Below are 20,174 nucleotides of genomic sequence, written 5' to 3' on the forward strand. Positions count from 1 at the left end.
ACATACATGACCAATGATAAAAAAAGAACTTAAAAAAAATGGGAAAAACTGAAGACAATTTACAATATCCTGGTATTTAGTTTATTATGATCAACAAAAGACAAGTACCTTCCAAAGTCAAACCCTACCTTAATCGACCATCAGCGATACTTCCTTTGTCTACTTTGGTAACAAAGATCCCACAGTCTCCAGGGAGGTATGGTTCATTCACACCTTCTGCCACATCAAAACCAAGTGCTTTCAAGTCCATATCATCCTAATAAATATTATTAACAAGTGACTCCACTGTCTGTTAGCAAGAAGCATTACTGCATGTTTGTACTATGCACTTATATTTACAGGGTACCTGTTCTAGGCAAGTTTTTATATTTTGTACTACAATATATAAGCTCCCAACTCCATTAGTTATTAGGCATCCTCTGGCATTAGCAATCCTTCTCTCTCTCAGATTAAGGCTGAAACAATGCAGAAGGGGAATTTCACCAAAGAGGAACAGGAAAGCAGAAGAGCATGCAAAAAAGCATATTCAAACACATATAACCTGTTTTAAGGTACAATGCTGGCTATGTAATGAGAGAACAAGGACAGGTTCCCAAGAATGGGCATTACTTGGGGAAAAAACAATTGTAAAGCTAAGAAAACAGCATTGTGTCTTAGTGATGAACTCAGAAAGACGTCCGCTTTAATATGGCTGAAGACGAGAAGGAAACCGAAATGAAAGCTCTAACATTATGGGGGACCATTTCTAAATAGGGATTAGAAGCAATATTCTACCAACCTTGGCCCAAAACAGATCATCCTCGATGTGAAAAGTGATAAACATCTTTAACAAATCAGTCACTGAACCAAACAGGGAAATTTTAATTTAGCGTTTGCTTTGGTAAATGGCAAGGTCACAGCAAAAGCACTGTTTAAAGAAAATAAACTGGGCCCAACTGATCAAACTGATTTATTATTGCTATTTTCAATGTTAAATAGTACATTTATAAAAATTAGAGAACTTCACTTGAAATCAACTGGACCAACGATCTCAGCATACTGAAGGGAGAGGATAGTTGAAATTTAAAGTCTAACACGCAAAAATTAATTAGAGCTTAAATCAGATGCATAAGGCATGGTTCTAGACATGGTTCAATGACTAATCCCCTTAAAATCAGAAGAGCAAAAAGTCTTCAGGGAAGCAAAAGATAAAACATGCAAAAATATGAATGCTTACCAGAAACTGAGCTAAACCTGCCAAAAATAGACTAAAATCCTTATGATTCTTTCAAATGTTGTATGTAACAAAAAAGTTCATAGGGAAGCGCATAGGGCAGACATAAAATAAGGATTCAGTAGAGATCACAGTATCATTGTACAGCCTCAGAGCTGAAAAGTGAATATTAGTTCTCCCAGTTTTGAGCTGAATGCTTATGTAGAACACGAGCCTAAGCAGACAGGTGAGCTGAACCAAAAATAAAAGGATTTTAATTTATTCAACTCTATAATCTCCATGCTGGAATTCAAATGCTACTAGGTCAGCAAGGATTGTCCCATATATCTAATCAAGGTTGGCACGATATTATTACTATTATTTGACAGCAGCAAGTGTAATCCCTGTGTTTAGGAAAGGGGAAGGTATATTCAAATGACAAAGTCTGCGCAATTGATCTCAGTAATGCAAACATTTAGAACCATCTTTGAAGTAAAGAATAACTAAATAACTGCACATGACTGAAAAATTCATCAGGCTGCAGTGTTGTTTATCACAGGTACAGCATATGCTAGACTTGCTAACTAATTTTCCAGACAATGAAAAAGCAAAATTATTAGTTAGCAGCTAAAATGGAGAAGATAGCAAGGCACAAAATCTGATAATGAAGGAGCTGGTCAAAAGAGATGAAAAAGCATGGTGAAAGGGGAATTGTTATCCCAAAAGAATTTACAGACGGTGGTCCTGATGGATAAGCATTGGTACACAGTTCATATAGCCTTTTCAATCTATATATTTCAACATATAATGATACTAAACAATATGTTTAGTATCAAAAAAGGAATGTCTTAGTGATTCTGTTGGGATGCACTGTCAGAACACAGACAGATTGGAAGAGCATAAAAAAAGATGACCCCAAATACTGCAGTAAAATAAAAGGGATTTAATTTGACAGCATTAAATCACAAACTTTGTCATTCAGGAATGAGAAATAAATTCTGGTATATGCAGAAGCTGTTATAAATGAAACACAATCTGGAAGGCCACCTGTGTGTTCTATGTGGTCAAAAAAATTGCTATTAGCAAACAATGTGATGTGCCAGGCAGAAATTTCCAATAGAACAGCATTCAGGACTTGCATACAAAGCAGCAAAATAAAAATTCTAGACTACAAGGAAGAAAAATAAAATTAAATGGAGAAAAGTACTACTAGGATAATGAAAGGATGTAGGGGTTATCCGGAAAGCTAAACATAAGAACTTTATTTAATATACCAAAATGGAAAAGGGATTTAACTCCCTCTACAGACAAGCAAGGGAGATTAGCATTTCCTTTCATCCCAGATTTTTAAGCTGAAGGGCAATGTTGCCCTAAAATATATATTCATTATGAATAAATATTTTTAATACTTTAAAATTTCTGATCATCAAATCTGAGCAAAAAGGAGGAGGAATAATTTCATGTAAAAGCTTAACTATTTTATGCATAGATTATAAGTGATGTTGCCTGTAAGAGTAGAGGACTGGGCTCTCTGATGTCAGTGTTTCCATCACGTCTTAAGTTTTGGCTGCCGTAGCACTGCCATTTCTGCAATGAATCACTAACTTTAAGAACACTAAATATTTAACTTAAAACATTTTTTATAGTACATGGACCTGGGTACCCTGCAAGATCAGACGGAGGAACTATTTTTATTTATAATTCATACGAAGAAAAGTACAAAGCTCGTGTATAACTGCTTGGTTTTGTCAACTAATTTCATCTAGATGTTACCGCACTGGCTGCACATGTGTGTGTGGTTCCTAGCACAATAATAATAAAGAACTAAAAAAAAAAAAACCAAAAAAAAAAACCACCAAACAGATCAGCATTACTTTTAATCATACCTAGTATCAAGATGTTGTAATTGACTTCAAAGCTATCCAATATATAAGACAATGCAGTTGGTGATTTTAACTTACTCTGTCTTTTTCAAATTCTACCACTTCTGTTTCCCATTCCAGAGAATCTGTGTCTATGGCTGAGTCATGGGAACTATGGGCCATCAACTGACGGAATCTGGCCTCCTTTTCCAACTGATTCTCCATCTTTTCCCTAGGCAAAGAAGAAAGTTATTTATAGACATAGACAACCCTTTTAAATAAACTGATACATAATGTTATCATCATAAGATACCTTATATTTTGTTTTCTAAACCAAAAATCCAAGCTGTGCCAAAATTTGTGCCATACTTACATCTTTCCAATATTCTTGGGCTGCTGTCAAATTGACTTTCCTTTTCTATATAATCCTAACATAGCCTTACATTTTTTGCATTATTTTTTTACACATTTGAAGTGCACAACTAGGTTTTTAATTTACCCTCAGATGAGCTGCATCAGTATGCTCATGACAAGTGGGGTGTGTTAAATACCGAGAGCAAAACCTCTTACACAACCCATTGAGATGACTTATGATGCACATCTTCCTTGCATTCACAAACCAGTGAGAATACGATTGGGAGGAACTAAATTGCAGTTAATCCAACTTCAGTGAAAGAATCCCACATTGCTTAAGTGTATCTCCAAAGCACAAAGCTTAGAATATCTGTGTCATTAATAAGATAAAAAGGTTAAGATAATAAGAGTTAGGATCCGGCCCATCACAGTAATTTCCACAATAACTATAAATATAGGCAGTGTTTCCACATACAATATCATGAATAGCTGCTGCCCCACAGCTATATGCATTATGATTCACTTGCGAACACAGCTAACAAACCAAAGTTTTTATCACAAACTTCCATGCAGTTTGATCATTTCTCTAACATACTTCAGTTCCTTCAGTTCACGCACAGCATCGTTTTTCTGCTTTCTCATGTCATCCAGATTGCGAAGAGCTTCAGCCAAGTCACTCACAGCCCGGTCTCTCTCCCTCCTTAAGTTGTCACACAAAGTCCTTCAAAAGCAAAGAAGTTTCCATTTAGTTACTTAAAATCCTATCTAAGTAGTGAACTAGTTTTACCACAAAGTATAGCTAACGCAAAATTTTAAAAAGCAGTTTCAAAAGATATTTCTCTCTGGGGGAAAAAACAAAAAAGTATAAGGAAGAAAAAAATTACATATGCTAGGTCTTAAGGAAAAGCTCGTCAAGACAACTTTCTTCATCCCTTTGAAAATTTTATTTCTACTTATCTTCTTTAAATTAACAGAAAAAAATTCTGATTGAGGTATTTTTCCCTTAGTTCCTTACATATGTTTAGTAGCAAATATGTTGGGTACTTTTTATGAAATGTTCCCACAGGTAAAGAATTATTTGCAGGACTACAGCTATAGCATGATTAGGTATATCATGCCTAAAAGAATGCATACTTTGCTGTTCTTACATAGCAGTGTTGTTAGACTCTATAGTATTAACTAGAGACATAGTATGGGTATGAAAGCACAGACAAAGCAAAGTATCTTCTAAGGTGTCCTCAACTTTAAAAAAAAAAAAAAATCACCCTGTGACAGCTAACGCAGAAGTTTCAAGAAGTTGGAAGAAAGTGCTAGCAAAACCCAGCAAGTCCTAGAATTGCATCAACTGCACACAAAGTGTGATATGATGATCACATATAACATCTAGCATTTGTTTACCGTATACTTTCCCTTTCTGCAACGATCTTATCCCGCTCTTGAAAGGCCCAATCTCTCCTACATTTGGCTACTTCTGCTTCCTGGACAGCTTCCTTCAGTTCTTGTGACATTGCCTCATATTGTTTCCGAAGCATTTCAATTTCTTTGTTTGCTCTTTCTATGTCTAAGGTAGCAGAATCTTGTATCTGGGAATTAAGAAACGTAGATAAGTACTTTAGGCACAATTTTTAGGTAAGTATGCACAAACAGCTTTTACCATGTGCATGTTACCTGATGTATTAAATTCTCATGTTTTCATGAAAAATGTTCATTTATCTTAATGGCAACTTTGGGGGGGAGAAAAAAAAAAAAGAGATAAGAACAGTTGTAACATATTTCATTGTGGCACACAAATTTGTGCAAATACAGTCTACATGAATAAGAATCCTCACTTCAAAATAACATCAGTGAGCATTTTGTATTTCAGAGATGACATTCCATGCTTCTATCTTGTTCTGCTCAGCAGACAGAAAAAAACCTTCAAGGGTATTTAGAAATCAGACACACTATTATAAACAGTTACCACACAGATTTCCTGCATTAATGTCTGTTATTTACCCTGGGACAACTAAATGTACATGTTCACAACACAGACTTGTGATTCACACAGGACCCTTAACTCCAAAGCAGAGCAATGGAATTCCAAAAAAGTTGTGTTTGAAAGTTTCTTGGTTTAGATAAGAATTACTTTCTTCTTAAATTAACTTGTTCCTCTAACATTCTATATTTTGAACAGGAGAGAGAGTGACAACAGTAAGACAGGCACGCAGAGAATACTCCAAGCTTACAGCACAATAAACACAAGCCAACCACAACAGTACAGCCCACCACAAACACCAAAGGCCATGGGCTTGCAAACAACTATGTGGTTAATTTCAAGAATATAAATAAATCTCATGAATCTAACTAGATTTGTCATTTGATTAAAGATTAAACTTTGGAGGAACGTTTTCAAGACCTGAATGCATGTATATCAAAGAGAGACTAAGTCACAATTAATACACTTTAAAGGCTCTTTTTTTCTCTAAATGAGTTATAATTATATTCAAAAATAAGAGAGCACTGAGCCTTAAACCCCAGGTTTACTTTCTCACCTCAACATTAAAAAATAAAAATTGCCACAAATAAGACCAAACACAGGCTATGAAGAGTCATGTCTGGCCTTCTGATTGTCTCTTTCATTTCCAAGGATCATTTTCTTCTCTTCCAGTCCACTGGCAGGAAAAAGACAATCAAAAAACCCACTCAGATCAACAGACGTTTATATTTCAAACATCAATTCTGATTTGGAATCTGCCAAAGGTGAGCATCTGAGCAGGTCCATTGCTAAGTCACAGCAAAGTTCACCCCAGCTTACTTGGCTTCCTTGAAAAAAGCACAAGTTTCCAAAATCCCACTGGTTTGGCCATGAAGAACCAAACGCAATGAAAGATTTATTTCTAGTACAACTCAAAACATAGTTTAATTGCTTCCCCACACACTTATTTGGGATTGGCATATCAGTGTGACAGGCAAGACTAAAAACTTTTTCTGTACTGGTAAAGGGTTGGTATTCAATGAAAAAAAGAATACAAGTTTAATGAAAATAACCCAAAATATCTAGTTTAATATTAAATAATTTCATATTCCTTAGTTATTTCATGAGCATAAAAGTTGTGATACTATGTATTTTCATACTACATTATATGCATTTACAGTTGTATGTGGATTAATGTTTAGTACTGCACATAAGACAAGAGCATCAGTAAGTGTGCAGAAATGTAAGAATGTTACTACCCACACAGAGACATAAATTGTCAGAATAGAATGTTTATACTTAGAACATGTACAGATTAGAAAATTTACAGTCACACTTCAATTAGCTTCCTTTATGAAGTATTAGAAATAGCTAACATCCTGAGCAGGTCACAGGCACGAACAACACACATTATAGATGGCAACAAGCCTACCAGCAGATAATAAACTGCCTAGCCACCTGTTGGATCACAATATTTTATTTGCCATTTATTTTTACAAACAGAAACTTAATATGAAGCATGACTCTATTTCTTTCAAACAAGAAGTTCCATCACTATGCCTTGAAGAACGTACATGCATTTATATGAAGGTGTTTTAAAGTGACTTGGAGAAGAGGGGGAAGATACCCAATATGCCCAGACCTTTAACTAATCTCTTGAAAATTACTGACCCTTTGAAGCTAAGAAAGAAAAAGTCATCTGTGAAGGCTTGCAATACCTGACGGGCTTGATAATATTCCCTTAGTAGATGGTCTCTCTGGATGATAGCTTCTGTTCTCTCTTTCCTGGCAACATCTCTTTCTTCCTTCACTGTCTCTATATCCTTGCAAGCTTGGTCAAGTTCCTTCTGGGCCTCGGCTTTGTCCTTCACTTCATGACAGTATTTTTCCAGTAACTCATTCCTCTCACAAATTGCTCGATCTCTTTCCACTAGAGCCGAGTTTAGCTCCTAAAACAAGATCCATTGTTTGCAGTAGGTTAAGTACAGAAGGAAATAGTTCACCTTTCCAACTGGATACACACTGACACCTTAAAAGCCTAGAGAGTTTACCACTAATGTTCTGAAAAATGGGAGCAGAACAGACTGTGCTCACATTACATACAAGTAAGTACTAGCAAAGAGTATTAAATGTGGTATTAAAGGTATCACACCATCGCATTAGCACAGTGCTATGTCAAAAGTAAGCAAGAACCTGGGAGCACTCACAGTTCTGAGGAACCTAAATGAGGGAAGGTTATTAACCAGTCAGACTTGGTGTTTTAAAAAAAGGCTTTAAATATGGCAAACGGTAAGAATATATTGCAAATATTTTTAAGCAACTGCCTCAATATAATAGGACTGAAATAATTTAGACAACCCAGCTACATAAGTATCTTACAGCTTCCTCGTAAGTTTTAAAGAGACATTAAAGTCACATGCTAGTAAGATACCAATGTGCAAACTACAGAACGTTCAAAGTAAAACTACAGTATGCTGTAAAGCAGAATGACAGTACATCTTATTAAATGTGCAATTCAACTGCATCATACTAAAAAAGATGAGTAAACCGCAGCTCTAAAATACAATCTGTCATTTTAAGATAGTTTAAACTCGACTTCCTATTGGAAGAATGAGGCATTGAAACAGTTGAATTTCACGCCACTAGATTTTTAGATGGTCCAGTTCTCTAGAAGCATTCAGCCAATTGCTACATACATATAGGTACTCCTAGCTGGAAACTACTGATGTTTTCATCTCAAAAAGATTACCAGAGACAGCTGACACCTGAAAAGCAAAAGAAAGAAAGGATCCAAATACTTAAGGCTGGAAAGACACGATGTCATAAACTGATTTCCATTCTGTGTTCCTCTACAATTTGCAAGGAATAAGACTGAGTATTTAAAGCATGGATGACAACTGCATTTTGCTGTACTAACGTAATTGTTTCTGAGATACGGCATCTAATTAAGGCTAGTCAGGCTGTTAAAACCGTTCTGCGATGGTATTAAAACAGATATTTTTGCTGTAGAGTAACAGACAAGCACTAGAATAAATGACTCACTCCGTGAACTTTAAACATATCAGTGCATGGCAATTACCAGAGCACTCAAGGCTTTTTTCAACATCAGTAAGAGCTTCTGTTGCTCAGTACCTCTGAAGAGAGAAATCCCCGACCCATCTGGTGGTGCAGACAAGTTTTGGTACTGGAAGCCATGTTTTGCACAGCTTAACTTTAGTCTGTATAAAATGTGCATTCAAGTGCATGTATAAAACTTACACAGAAGTATTAAGTCTTTTCCAGCATGCAGCAGAGATGAAAGTCATCAAGTGTCAAGGCAGAGGGAAAGTTCCCAGAAAGCCCTTCATTAAACAGGAATTTACAGTACTTTAAGGAGATTGGAAAAAATACATGTTGCCACAGTTTATTCCAGCATGCTTCATAGAAACTATCTGAATAAAAGCAGCCATTGCCTCCAGTGGTCAGTAGTAAAATTTCACCTCTGTCTTCTTCCTGTGACATTTGCACAAAATCACACCATGACAGCACAGAGCAACATGTCATTTGGCACCAATTAGAACAGCTTCTGTTTGGAAACATTAGAGTAGTTTGGTTTGAAGAATGATTCTGAATTTGTGAAGAATTCTTATGTTTGAAGGAAGTTCTCGCATCTGAATATAGTGCCATAACCTCATACAGGATAAAATACAACAGGTCTATTAAACAGAGGGGAAATCCGACTACCACCGAGATGAAACACGACATTCTAAGTATTTGCTGGAGCAAAAGATTATGCCAAACAAAAACACCACTGGGCAAGTAGAGGGGGAAATCTATTAACGTCTAATCCCTAGCTCTGAGTGGCCAAACTCGCAAGAACTTAATCCAAAACTGTCCACAGTGCAAAATCCTGACATTTCTTCTGTCATCTATAATGCCAGACAATTATTACATTTTGGATGTAAATTAACCCATTATGTTTGGGCATGTGTGACCAATAAAGCTTAAACATCTAACTAGGAAATTGACTGACTGACCTCATCAGTAACTGTTCATGATATAATACCTCTTCAAGTTCAATCAACCTCTTCTCCATTTCAGTTGCTTTTGCATTTCTTTGGGACACAAAAGAAAAGAAAAGCTTCACAGAATAAACTACATTTAAAATGACCTAAATGGATTCAGTGCTGTTTCAGTCAGCCTATGGGTGCTATGTAACAGGGCATGTAAAGCTGCTGTACATCACAAGGAGAGCGAAGAACAGTAAGTTACATTTTTGGCCAGCACCAGACCAAACTATTCACTGGCAGGAGAATCCCACTCATGTAGGAGCACTTTTCAGGATACTATTTCAAGTGAACGTATCACTTGAGCAATAAATTTTTTCAACCTTTCGAACATTTGCCTTGGCAGAACTAGAAAATCCCTTATGCATTGAATGAAGCTGCAGTGAGACTGTACTATGTGACACAGGAACATACGTGCTCACAAGCAAAAGAGTCATAGCTACAGGAAAGGAAGACAGGAACAAAAAGAAAACTCACAGCACTGCTATTTTACAGCTTTTAGTACATTACAGAAGCAGTTATTTCTGCTTTCTGATGGGCCAGTTCTGGGGGTGAAGAACAATGCATGTCTGTGCCCTGACGGCATCTCACTCACCAGTCCTAAGCTCTTCCCTGTTCTTATTCAAACACCCCTTCAAGTCATCTAGGTAGGAGGGACCACCCATGTATTTAAAATTTTAATTTCCTGCCCCTTAAAGCACTTTGGCAAATTACTCATAGTACCATAATGACAGATATAACAAATTGGAGCAGAACAACTAATTGTGGCTATTTCCATCAGTATTCCCTACCAGCTACCCTGATTCCACTGAAATCAACAACAGACATTTCTATTGGCTTAATGGCTTTGATGAAAGTAGAACAGGTATGAAACTTATTAAAACCTCACTCACTGTAGAAGCTAAATTACTTAGCTGGCAAACACACAGGGTCGAAAACTATGAATCCTTAAAACCAGAAGTTAGTTATTTTTAAAAGCTCTGATGCCATATGTCACAATCCACATTATGTCCCTCAACAATGGTGTGATTTAAAAAAGCTCCACACCTTGATTTTTCATAAAGGGCATTTTGTTCAGATGTAATGCTGTGAAAAAAGTAAAATGAGATTTATAGGCAATGGAATACATTTGCTTGTATTTATTTCATGCTAAATTAAGTATTTGTAAACCAAAGGGTCAAGTCAATGCATGTCAGCTGAAATGAAACCGAGTAGTAAATTGTGTTTTGGAAATCTTAAAAGCATCATTATAACATGGTTGTGATATAAGCATTTCAAGAACATATTGCTGAAAAATACAAAAGTTCTGGTTTCACACACTTTAAGGCATGCCTGAGTTCTAGTGAAAAATCTTCAAAGTATCCTCTTTAACTTAAAGGCAGAAGGAGGGCAAATGAGTAAGAACATGCATGTCAGCACAGGCTTTGCATAAATATTTGAGACTATTTTATCATGTACCGTCTTAAGTCATAGTAGACAGTATCCAGTGGTTCCTGTAGAGGTTAGAAGTTAAAAATAATGAATATTTAGAGCTCTGTTGTTACAGAGAGCATTACTTGAAAAGGCATAGAAGACTAACGCAGTAAAGGAAGGATTTATAATCAGCAGAACAGAATTAAGTCAAGTGAATAGTAAATTTCAACTGACAGGTACTCTGTTCAAACATGTAGTCTTAATAAATTGCTAGTAAAAAGGACTGCTGTAGGAAAACATCAGCATGGAATTTCCTCTTTGCAGTGCATTCCTATTTTCCATTAATCAGTCACACACTTCTGATTCTAGCATCATCAATGTGATGACACCTTCCCCATCGAAAGAATAGGTTAGTACCTGTCTTAAAGCTTCCATCTCTTCACTAGCTACTCGCTTCTCAGAAGATGTGTTCTTCAGTTTGGACTCTGCAAGCTCCAGCTCCGTTTGAAGCTTATCTACCTCTTTAATTACTTGATCTCTCTCACTCATTATGAGGCGGTACTCATTGAAAACTGAATCCCTTTCTTCCTTGTATTTTTCTGCATCCTTTGCTGCTTTCAGCTGCATTGTTTTGAACCTTGTCACCTCCGACTGCAATCGCTCCATCTCTCTCTGCAACTCTTTGTTTTGTGCTGTGGCGTTGCTTAGCTCCTGCTGTACTGATTCAAACCTAAAAACATGCAGAAATGCCAATGAGATACTTGTTCCTCATTTTCCTTTTTCATACATTAAGGATTTGGCTGGGTAACCAAATGTATGCATTGGTAAAACACAACCGCAGAGGACATCTTACACAATGTAATCTCAGTGCTACAAAATAAAAGTTGGACCAATTATTGCTTTAGGAATATGAATGAACCGTTAGGAATATTAGAGAACCTCTTTAAGGAACTGAAACATAAAAACTGTTAGAAATAATTTAGAATTAGTTTAATTATTATAAGTTAATTTCTATCAGATTATTCTAAAAGGAATGCAAAACATTGCCATTATTTAATAGCACAAGTTTAACCTTATTTATTGCATTGAGCTCTGCTCATCTTAGAAGTGAATTTCTTTTCCCAACACACACTCCCAGGCATGTGGGAAGAAAGGAAACAAATGCAGAAATTGGAAAAAACAGAACATCTTCCACATGCCCAAATATGCCACAAGGTTGGTAACGGACAATTTGGAGGAGGGAAAAAAAAGTGGGTTTAGAGTAAAAAATGCAGACAATGGAACTAAAACCAGGTAATTCAAATATTACTGTTTGTTTTCATCAGCAGGTCATCCAGTGAAACTGAAATGCAAAATATCTTAAACCGTCAAAAGTAATTTTTTAAAAATATAACACAGACTAAAACATACATGCTTACCTACTGAAGTATGGCAGAATCAAAATAAAGGACATCAAAAGTTTAATTTAGAAGTAGTAACTTTTGTGTTTATATTGACAAAACATTCTTAAAAGTGGGAATATAACTCGACAGACAAGTTCACAATTAGCTTTGAAAAGGAACTTCTCCTGAGAGCAGTGTTTTACAATAATTGGACACTAAGATCTCCTTGCATGTTTTTTTTTCCAAAACTCCAAGGTAAACGCCATTGATGGAAACACTGTACATAACCTGATGGGCTTTTAGGGTTATCCAAATTTCAGGTGCCCACAAACCTCTGGCAGACTTCGTTCTCCCTCTCTCTCACACACACATGCCTCACACTGTTTAAAAGTGTGACTTCTTGTCTAATCCAGCATGTTGCCTGACCTTTCCCAAGAGAGCGCTGTAAACCCAATTTCAAATATTTCCTTGAGAACCTCAGTGTATTCAAAGCATTGCCATAGCATTACTGAAGCATCTGCCAGTAATTTCAAAACCATCACCCTGCTCCTTTCAGGAAATTCTTCAGTTTAAGAGATCATTAGGCTGGCAGTACAGAAGACCTAACATATTACAGTCTGGATTTCATCTTTTCAAAACCATGAGCATGAAAGCAAGAATATACTATAGGAGAAGTACAAGGATATATCAGAAATCTAAGAGACTATGCCAAACCACCTCACTGCCATGTGAGAACCCACAGTACATTTGAAAACTATTTGGGGATCAAATCAAGGACAATACTGGGAGGATACAGGAGAGAGGGGAGGAGAAAAGATTTAAGGCAATGTTTGCCAAACAAACAAACAAAAAGTCATCAGTAGGGAAGGAAGAAAAAAAAAAACCACAAAGGAAAAAAAACACCAAAAAACAACCAAACCACGACAAGCATACTATCATGGGGAATTGATCAGAAAGGAAGGTCTCTGCCATAGAGGGATATTCATATCAAATAGTGATAAAAACCTGCCTAGAAACCTAAAAGCAAAGTTCCGGCTGAAACACCTTGGTCCTGCTTGACCTTGCATTGCCTCCTAAGGAAGAAATACAGGCACCTGGATCACATTTTCACAGATACCTTCTGTAGAGAAAGCCCATTTCTAACCACCATTCCGAATGGATTGCAAGTAGCAGGGTCAGATAGGTCAGTAGCAGTAAGCATGGGTTTATAAGGAGCAGCCAATACTGAAGAGAACCCTCACCAGGACTGCCTGCTTTGTCTTCAACACAATTGAGAACTACAGGCAGATCTGTCCAAGTGCCATAGCCCACATGCAAAATGCAGACACACACAGGTAGGGTAAGGTTTAGCACATAGGAATTAGATAGCTGGTATAGCTAATTTGTGATCTGCAAACTAGTCGCCAACTAAATCATCTTGGTACCATTCATATGCTGCGTATTATTGTGACAACATTACAGATAAAAGAAAAAAGGTTGAACACTTCTCTGATATTTTTTAAGGCCAAAGATTCATTCAAAATGAGACCTGGGCCACCACTGGAATCTTGCTCTTCCTGTTCTCTTTAAAACCTATTTTGACTGTGTTTACACTTGGTATTAATGAAGAAAAAAAGAAAAAAAAAAGAAAAAGAAAGTGCTACAATTTATGACCCATTCATCCTCAAACTACAAGTTTGTTAAGTCTTATATTCTGAAAACTATACTCACCTGAAATGCATTTTGAAATTTTTTGGTCAGTCACCCAGAGAAATATGGCTTTGCTTATGAAGAAAGGGTATAAACTTAAGACAAATAAAGGCTTCTATAAATAGAAACAAGTAACAAAGAAGTCCAGATCCGAAGGCAACTGAATAAAAGGCAAAAATTCCTGAAGTTCAGTTATGTTAATTTAGCTGGATCACTGGTTCACAGGAACATTAATATCTTTCATGAAATTCTTAAAACCAACCTCTGCTCAGTGTCAAACCACACCTTCCTCTCAAGGAGAAGACCTAAATCACAAGGCCATAATACAAATATGTTGAGCTTCTGCATGTATCAGCATGGTTGTACTGTTTCTTGTAGTACATATTAGGCTTTCCCTAACTTTCAGGAATCCATGGCAGTCTACGTTACATAACTTATTCTCTTATTACTCATACTCTCCTATAAGTTAATTAGATGTATCGCAACTATGTACATGCTATTCATGCGTGCATTATTATGTATGCTCAGTCTCACCTTTTTGAAACACTAAAAGTCTATGGATGTGGAAGACAACATTTTTTTGCATTAGTCTGTGGGATTGTGTTTTATCCTTAACTTATGTCAGTGAAAACTTTCTCAACACACCCACAGATGCTCTTTAGAGTCCTTATATATATATTAGCATTCTTCCTACCCCATATGGGTATCCATGTAGGTTTAGTATCAAGGAGGAGCAGGGAGAGGTTAAGTGTGGTGTGACGTAGCGTCTATGCCCTTCCATTTTAGCACCTGTGCTGCTTGTACAGCAGCGCTATCCCAGAGAAGCAAGACTCCCAGACATCCGCACCCAGTGAACTCTGCTGCCAGCCTGTCTCAGAATCCCATATGCTCTGCAATTCTAATGTCATGACAACTTAACTTATGCTTGAGAACATCTTCATTTGCTAAACACCTTTTAGAAATTATATCTTCCTATTGACTTGTTTTTTATATTTAAATGAAGATATATATGTTGATGGACTCACCACCCATTGAGGACTTTGTCTGAAACACTAAGTCTGAGGTTTTACAAAACTTTGGTTGTATTTGACTCCTGTGTCTACAACTAAGAATAAATATAGCTTGAAAGGCAGACTATCCCTTTCTCACATGAGCTAAACAATGGTTAAAATTCCTCACACAATTCCTAAACCCTAACTGGGAAATCCTTTTCTCAGGAAAAAGCACCATTTCCCCAAATAAACATCTCCATCACACCTTCTAGGACCTTCCAGAAAATCTTATATAGAAATGCTTGCTTACTTATCACACCAAGATAACGTACACTAGAGAAAAATTTTAGAAAAAAAAAGTTAGAAAAGTATTTGTGATTCTGCCACAGAGAAAAGAAGATGCTACATTAGAACTGTTAGTGCTTTCACAGCGTGTCTGAAGGTATCAAAACCTGATTGTACCTTCTAAGAGAGGTTGAATATTGCTGCTGAAAATGTATTGCTGTGTCCCTTTGCTTCATTAACATGTCAATCTGTTTCTGAAGACGTCTGTTCTCCTCCTCAGCCTGTTCTAGGCGGCTTAGATCTGTATTGTGACTTGCAATCTTCTCATTGTACCGCTTCCTTAGGGCATCGTAATCCTTCTTCACGCCCTCTAGCTTGTCCATTGCTGTATCATAAAGTTTATTTAATATCTCTGATGACCCATTTTGCTTCATAACCTAAAAAAAAAGCCAGAAACTGTATTAGTAAACTGACTTTTTAATCAGTCTGATAAATTTGATTTAAAACATATATATGAAACAATATTAGAACAAAAATAAATTAATCGATTCTAATAATCACTCTTTTTAATGACTAACAAAACACTGAGCCTCTTCTAAGCATTACTGTTACTCTAAGCATTACTATATCTGCTTAATGCAATAAAGCAGATTTTTTTCGCAGTTAGAGTGCACAAGTTTATGAAAAATATCTCTCTAATGGTAACTGCTACCAACAGTTATTCAACTCACATTGTTTTCGAAGTACTTTGTGGTTTTAGCAAGAGATAATCATTATTTGATGACCAAGATGACAGCTGTAATTTACGAAATGACCACAAGGTGGCATTCATGACAGGTTGCCTGTATCCTCCATGAACAAATAATTTAAAACTTCAAAAGAATAAAATCTACCCTAAATATGTTCTACACTTAGGCATATATTTTCATATTCATACAATATTTCATCTAAGAACTACCCACAGAGGTTTGTGTTTCAAGAGCTATCCATAAAATATGAATTGGAAGAGAAAAATCCATTTAAACATGAATAAAGTCTGACCCGAATCTTAGTTTCAAATTAATTTCCATTGACATAAGAATCTTGTGGTAAATAGCAACACTGATGATAAATGACCAGCAACAAAAACAGAAGTCCCCTAATGAGCTTCAGCACATCTAGTCCTTCTTCCTTCTCAAAAGGCAAAAAAAATGTGCCTGAAATGAGGCCTTACCTTCCCTACTCCCCCCCCCCCCCCTTTTTTTTTAAATACTATGCTCATTTTTTCCTTTTTTTTGTCTTTTAAATAGAAATTTGGCCTTGGTGGAGAGGTGGGAAGAAACAGAAATGCTCTATATAGAGAAGTGCCAGGAATTTACATAATCTTAACATGAGCCTACAAAGCTATGCCCCTAACTATCTGAAAATAAAAAGTATTAAAAAATTAAAAGGAAAAAAAGATAGAAAACATGAGCTCTATAAAAAGTTGGAACCAAACACATAGCAACTACCCTACATGCACAAATTGGCTCGTCATCTTCTTTTGTTTCTTATATTCAGAGTAAGGACTAGTTCCTCAACATCAAAGAACCTGGATGCCCGCAGACCAAAAGAAAAGGAGACCAAAAGAAACCACCCGCTCTTTGCCCAATACTCACTGCCCACAGGTAGCAGATAACAATGTCACTGTCGGGAAACCAATTCTCTACACAGCAAGATAAGAGACACAAAGTTCTTCAGTGTGACACTGATCTCTCTTAACTAACCAAGACATGTAAAAGCAGTGAGTTACTGTTCATAAAGCAATCCTGGAACAAGGCTGCACTTTGGTGAGAGTCTCATTGGCAGGGCTATTTCCACATACATCTCTACCCACACAGAGTTGGACCCATGATTAGCTAGCATGCTTCAGTGAACTATTTCAGATATGCCAAACATGTGATAAACTGTAGGCATATGTGAAGTGTAAATACATGTTGATTTAAACCTGCTCAAGAGAGCCATTTTCCTGAAGACTACTTCCCAAAGCATTCTGAGAACAGGTTTGAGAACCAAGTATTTGAGAACCCAAACACAAACAAACCACTCTCACTGTCTAAAGCATATATGGAATATCTTTTTGCTGAAAACACACTGAACAATTAAGGACAGACAAATAGACTAGAAATTGGGTGGAATTCAGCATAAACTTGCCAACAGAGATTTGATGGAGGAAGGCAGAAACGCCATAAACAGGAAGCAGTGTAATACGGAAGATCTCCTGTTCAAAATCCCAGTCTGAGAAAAAGTAAATAGTCCCAGCTGGACCGAGAAAGACAGCCATGGCAACGAGAAACTTCATAAGCGAGCAGCAGAAACTTAAGCTGGTCAGCTGCTACACAGCAAATCCACGACAATCCCACACGAAGAGTAACCTGATCAAAAGTTTTTGCCCTCGGAGGCCACCGAGACGCTGTGTTTTGCTATGGCCTGACGATGAAACAACACGTCAGAGGGATCGACATAAATAGTGTTAGACTAATTCAGATGAGAAATGACACAGACAAGGTAAAACTCTTGGCGCCCCTTCGAGACACCATGATTCGCCCTGACATGTGGAGAAATGGAGTTACACGACTTTCTCACTGAGAGCCACATACATAGTTTTCTTTAACGGTTTAATCGCGATGTTGACATGAGACTAAATTTCTTTAAATAAGTACTGACAATTATACTTCAGCCTCCTTTGTGCTGCCAGATAATTTCAAACTTCAGGACAGAACCTCAAAATACAATAGCCTTCTCTGGCAGGTTTTACATCCCTGCTTTGCAGACTGGGAAACTGAGGCACAGAACAATTAAGCCATTTGCCCAGGTTTCCACAGCAAACCATTTCTGCTACACAGAACATCAGCCATCTTCTGAACCAAGCCACTAAACCATTTCACAGCAGAACTCTTAAGATAACGTTAGAGGAAGGGATCAAAAGGAAATACAAATCTTCACTCCTCTTTGCACTAGCCCTCAAGCACCTCCTGAAGCGCCACTCAGCACATCCAGCTTGCTTTGACCTTTGCCCCTCCTACCCTAGCAAATAATTATTTTTGTTTGCATAGGTTTTGCTTCTGAAGCCTAATGTTTGACTTGCAAGTTTGCCCTGTGAATCAGCCTACACACAGTTAACTGAGATATTCTGTTTAACCATTCCACGTGTTACTGTAACTATTCTAACTAAATGATCAGACTTCCATAGGTGAACTGTGGACCTGGTATGACCAGTTGCTCCTTACTATTACTCTCAGTTTTCTTTCTACAGAATGTGAACAACATTGTCCTAGAAACAGCCTGTTATATACAGCTCTGAAATGTCCACCTCTTCCCAAAAAGTTTGTCTTTTTTTTATGTTCAGAAACATTGATCAACCTGTAGCTTTGTTCTAACTGAATAGTGTCTGCAAACCTAAATACCAAACTTAATCATCCTCATTACGGTGTCACTAGAATAATTTGGGGGGGAAAAAAAAAAAACAACTAAAAAAAACCCAAAAAAACAAACCAAAACAAAAAAAACCACCAAACAAAAAAAAATAAAACCACTAAAAAACATATCCATCACTTTTCTTTTTATTGCAATACTTTCCAAAAAACAAACCTAGCATGCAAGTTTAAAGCTAGTCCTGTCCCATAAAATACCCTAGGAACAAAGTCATGTTTTTAATCACTTTCCAAATTCAAGCTAGGATTTGATGCCTCTCCACCCACTTAAAAAAAAAAAAAAATCATGCACATACAATCTTCCTCATGTACATTTTTTCATCTCTGCATCAAAATTTCTTAAATACCACCTAATATTCTATATCCCTTGTTCTTTTTTCCAGCTAAACACAGAAAATCAATTAGTATCCAAAATATCATTTTTTTCCTCTACTGCTGTAAAACGTAAGGCGGATGTTTTAGAATGAGTAAGACATAAAAGGAAGCAATGCCGCACATTCCGTTTTATTGACTTATTTATCAAAGGGGCAATTCGTGATCTCTTCTAGCACTTACACTACAAGCTACAGCTTACCTGCTGCTGCTGGCTGCGCAGGTCTGTTATCTCTTTCTGATCCTCATCGTGAAGTCTCTTCATCTCCTCACATGACTGCTGGAGATGATTATGTTCTCGCACCAACTGCGTGTTTTTCCTCTTCAAGGTATCCATGTCCTCCTTCAGCTGTGACTGGTCACTCAGCAGCCGACTGTGCAACGTGCTGTCATGGCACACAAAAAATGCTCTCAGAGGCCAACTTGCCAGGACAAAGTCCTGGACTAATTCATTTCAAGTATGAGTTTCCTACCAAGAAAGCAGGTCAAACTAACTCAATTCTGTATATTTGAGTATTCCAAGCACCGGGGGGGGAATCAGAAACAAACAGGGCCATAAATATGAAAATACATGAAAACACACAGTACTCTTAAACAGCATCAGAAGAGATGATGGATTTATGCCACCCATCAATGTCATTTCACAGGAATTTTAAAAGCAAGCAGATAAACAAACAGAAATGGTCTAATTCAAGACTAAGATGATCCTGGAGATAACAGGAATTGCCTGACTAATCACCACTTTCTCTTGGGCCCATCAGCTGAGCAGCAGCCAGCCAAAATACAGATGAAAACTGCAAAAAATCTCCTTGTATGCTGTTGTTGTAGAAACAACTAAAGCCCAACGAAACAAAAAAACCCCACAACCAACAAAAACACACTGTGTATGTTTTGACTACATTCAAGCAGATAAAAAGCTATCAAAGTCACTCCGAACTTCATTATGCAAGCCGTAATTATTGAAAGAAATACTCTCACTTTGAAACTAAACAACTGAGAGTCACATGATGACGCTATCATTCAGATTATAATTCAAGGTAGCAGTCCAAAATTAGAGCAGCCTTCAAACCAAGAATTTATCTGCATTTCTACTTCTGAGCTGTCTTCCCTTCAAGTGAAGAAAACATGTTCCTACTTGCATCAATGACTGTTTTCTAAACAGAAATACATGCTAGAAATAT

The 20,174-nt window shown here is 36.9% G+C and overlaps 1 protein-coding gene across 1 annotated transcript in view; it reads right to left on the reverse strand.

Moving 5' to 3' along the window:
• DLG5 (discs large MAGUK scaffold protein 5) overlaps window positions 1–20,174 on the reverse strand; it is a 114,221-nt gene that overhangs the window by 30,594 nt on the left and 63,453 nt on the right. Inside the window, exons 5-11 of the mRNA XM_075717747.1 lie at window positions 19,196–19,379; window positions 15,347–15,606; window positions 11,239–11,551; window positions 4,807–4,991; window positions 4,004–4,129; window positions 3,154–3,286; window positions 129–256 (exon numbers count right to left, since the gene is read on the reverse strand). Of these exons, the coding sequence (XP_075573862.1) occupies window positions 129–256; window positions 3,154–3,286; window positions 4,004–4,129; window positions 4,807–4,991; window positions 11,239–11,551; window positions 15,347–15,606; window positions 19,196–19,379 (1,329 nt within the window). The remainder of the gene's footprint in view (window positions 1–128; window positions 257–3,153; window positions 3,287–4,003; window positions 4,130–4,806; window positions 4,992–11,238; window positions 11,552–15,346; window positions 15,607–19,195; window positions 19,380–20,174) is intronic.

This window comes from Pelecanus crispus, chromosome 10, assembly GCF_030463565.1.
Source record: "Pelecanus crispus isolate bPelCri1 chromosome 10, bPelCri1.pri, whole genome shotgun sequence".
Lineage (NCBI taxonomy): Eukaryota > Metazoa > Chordata > Aves > Pelecaniformes > Pelecanidae > Pelecanus > Pelecanus crispus.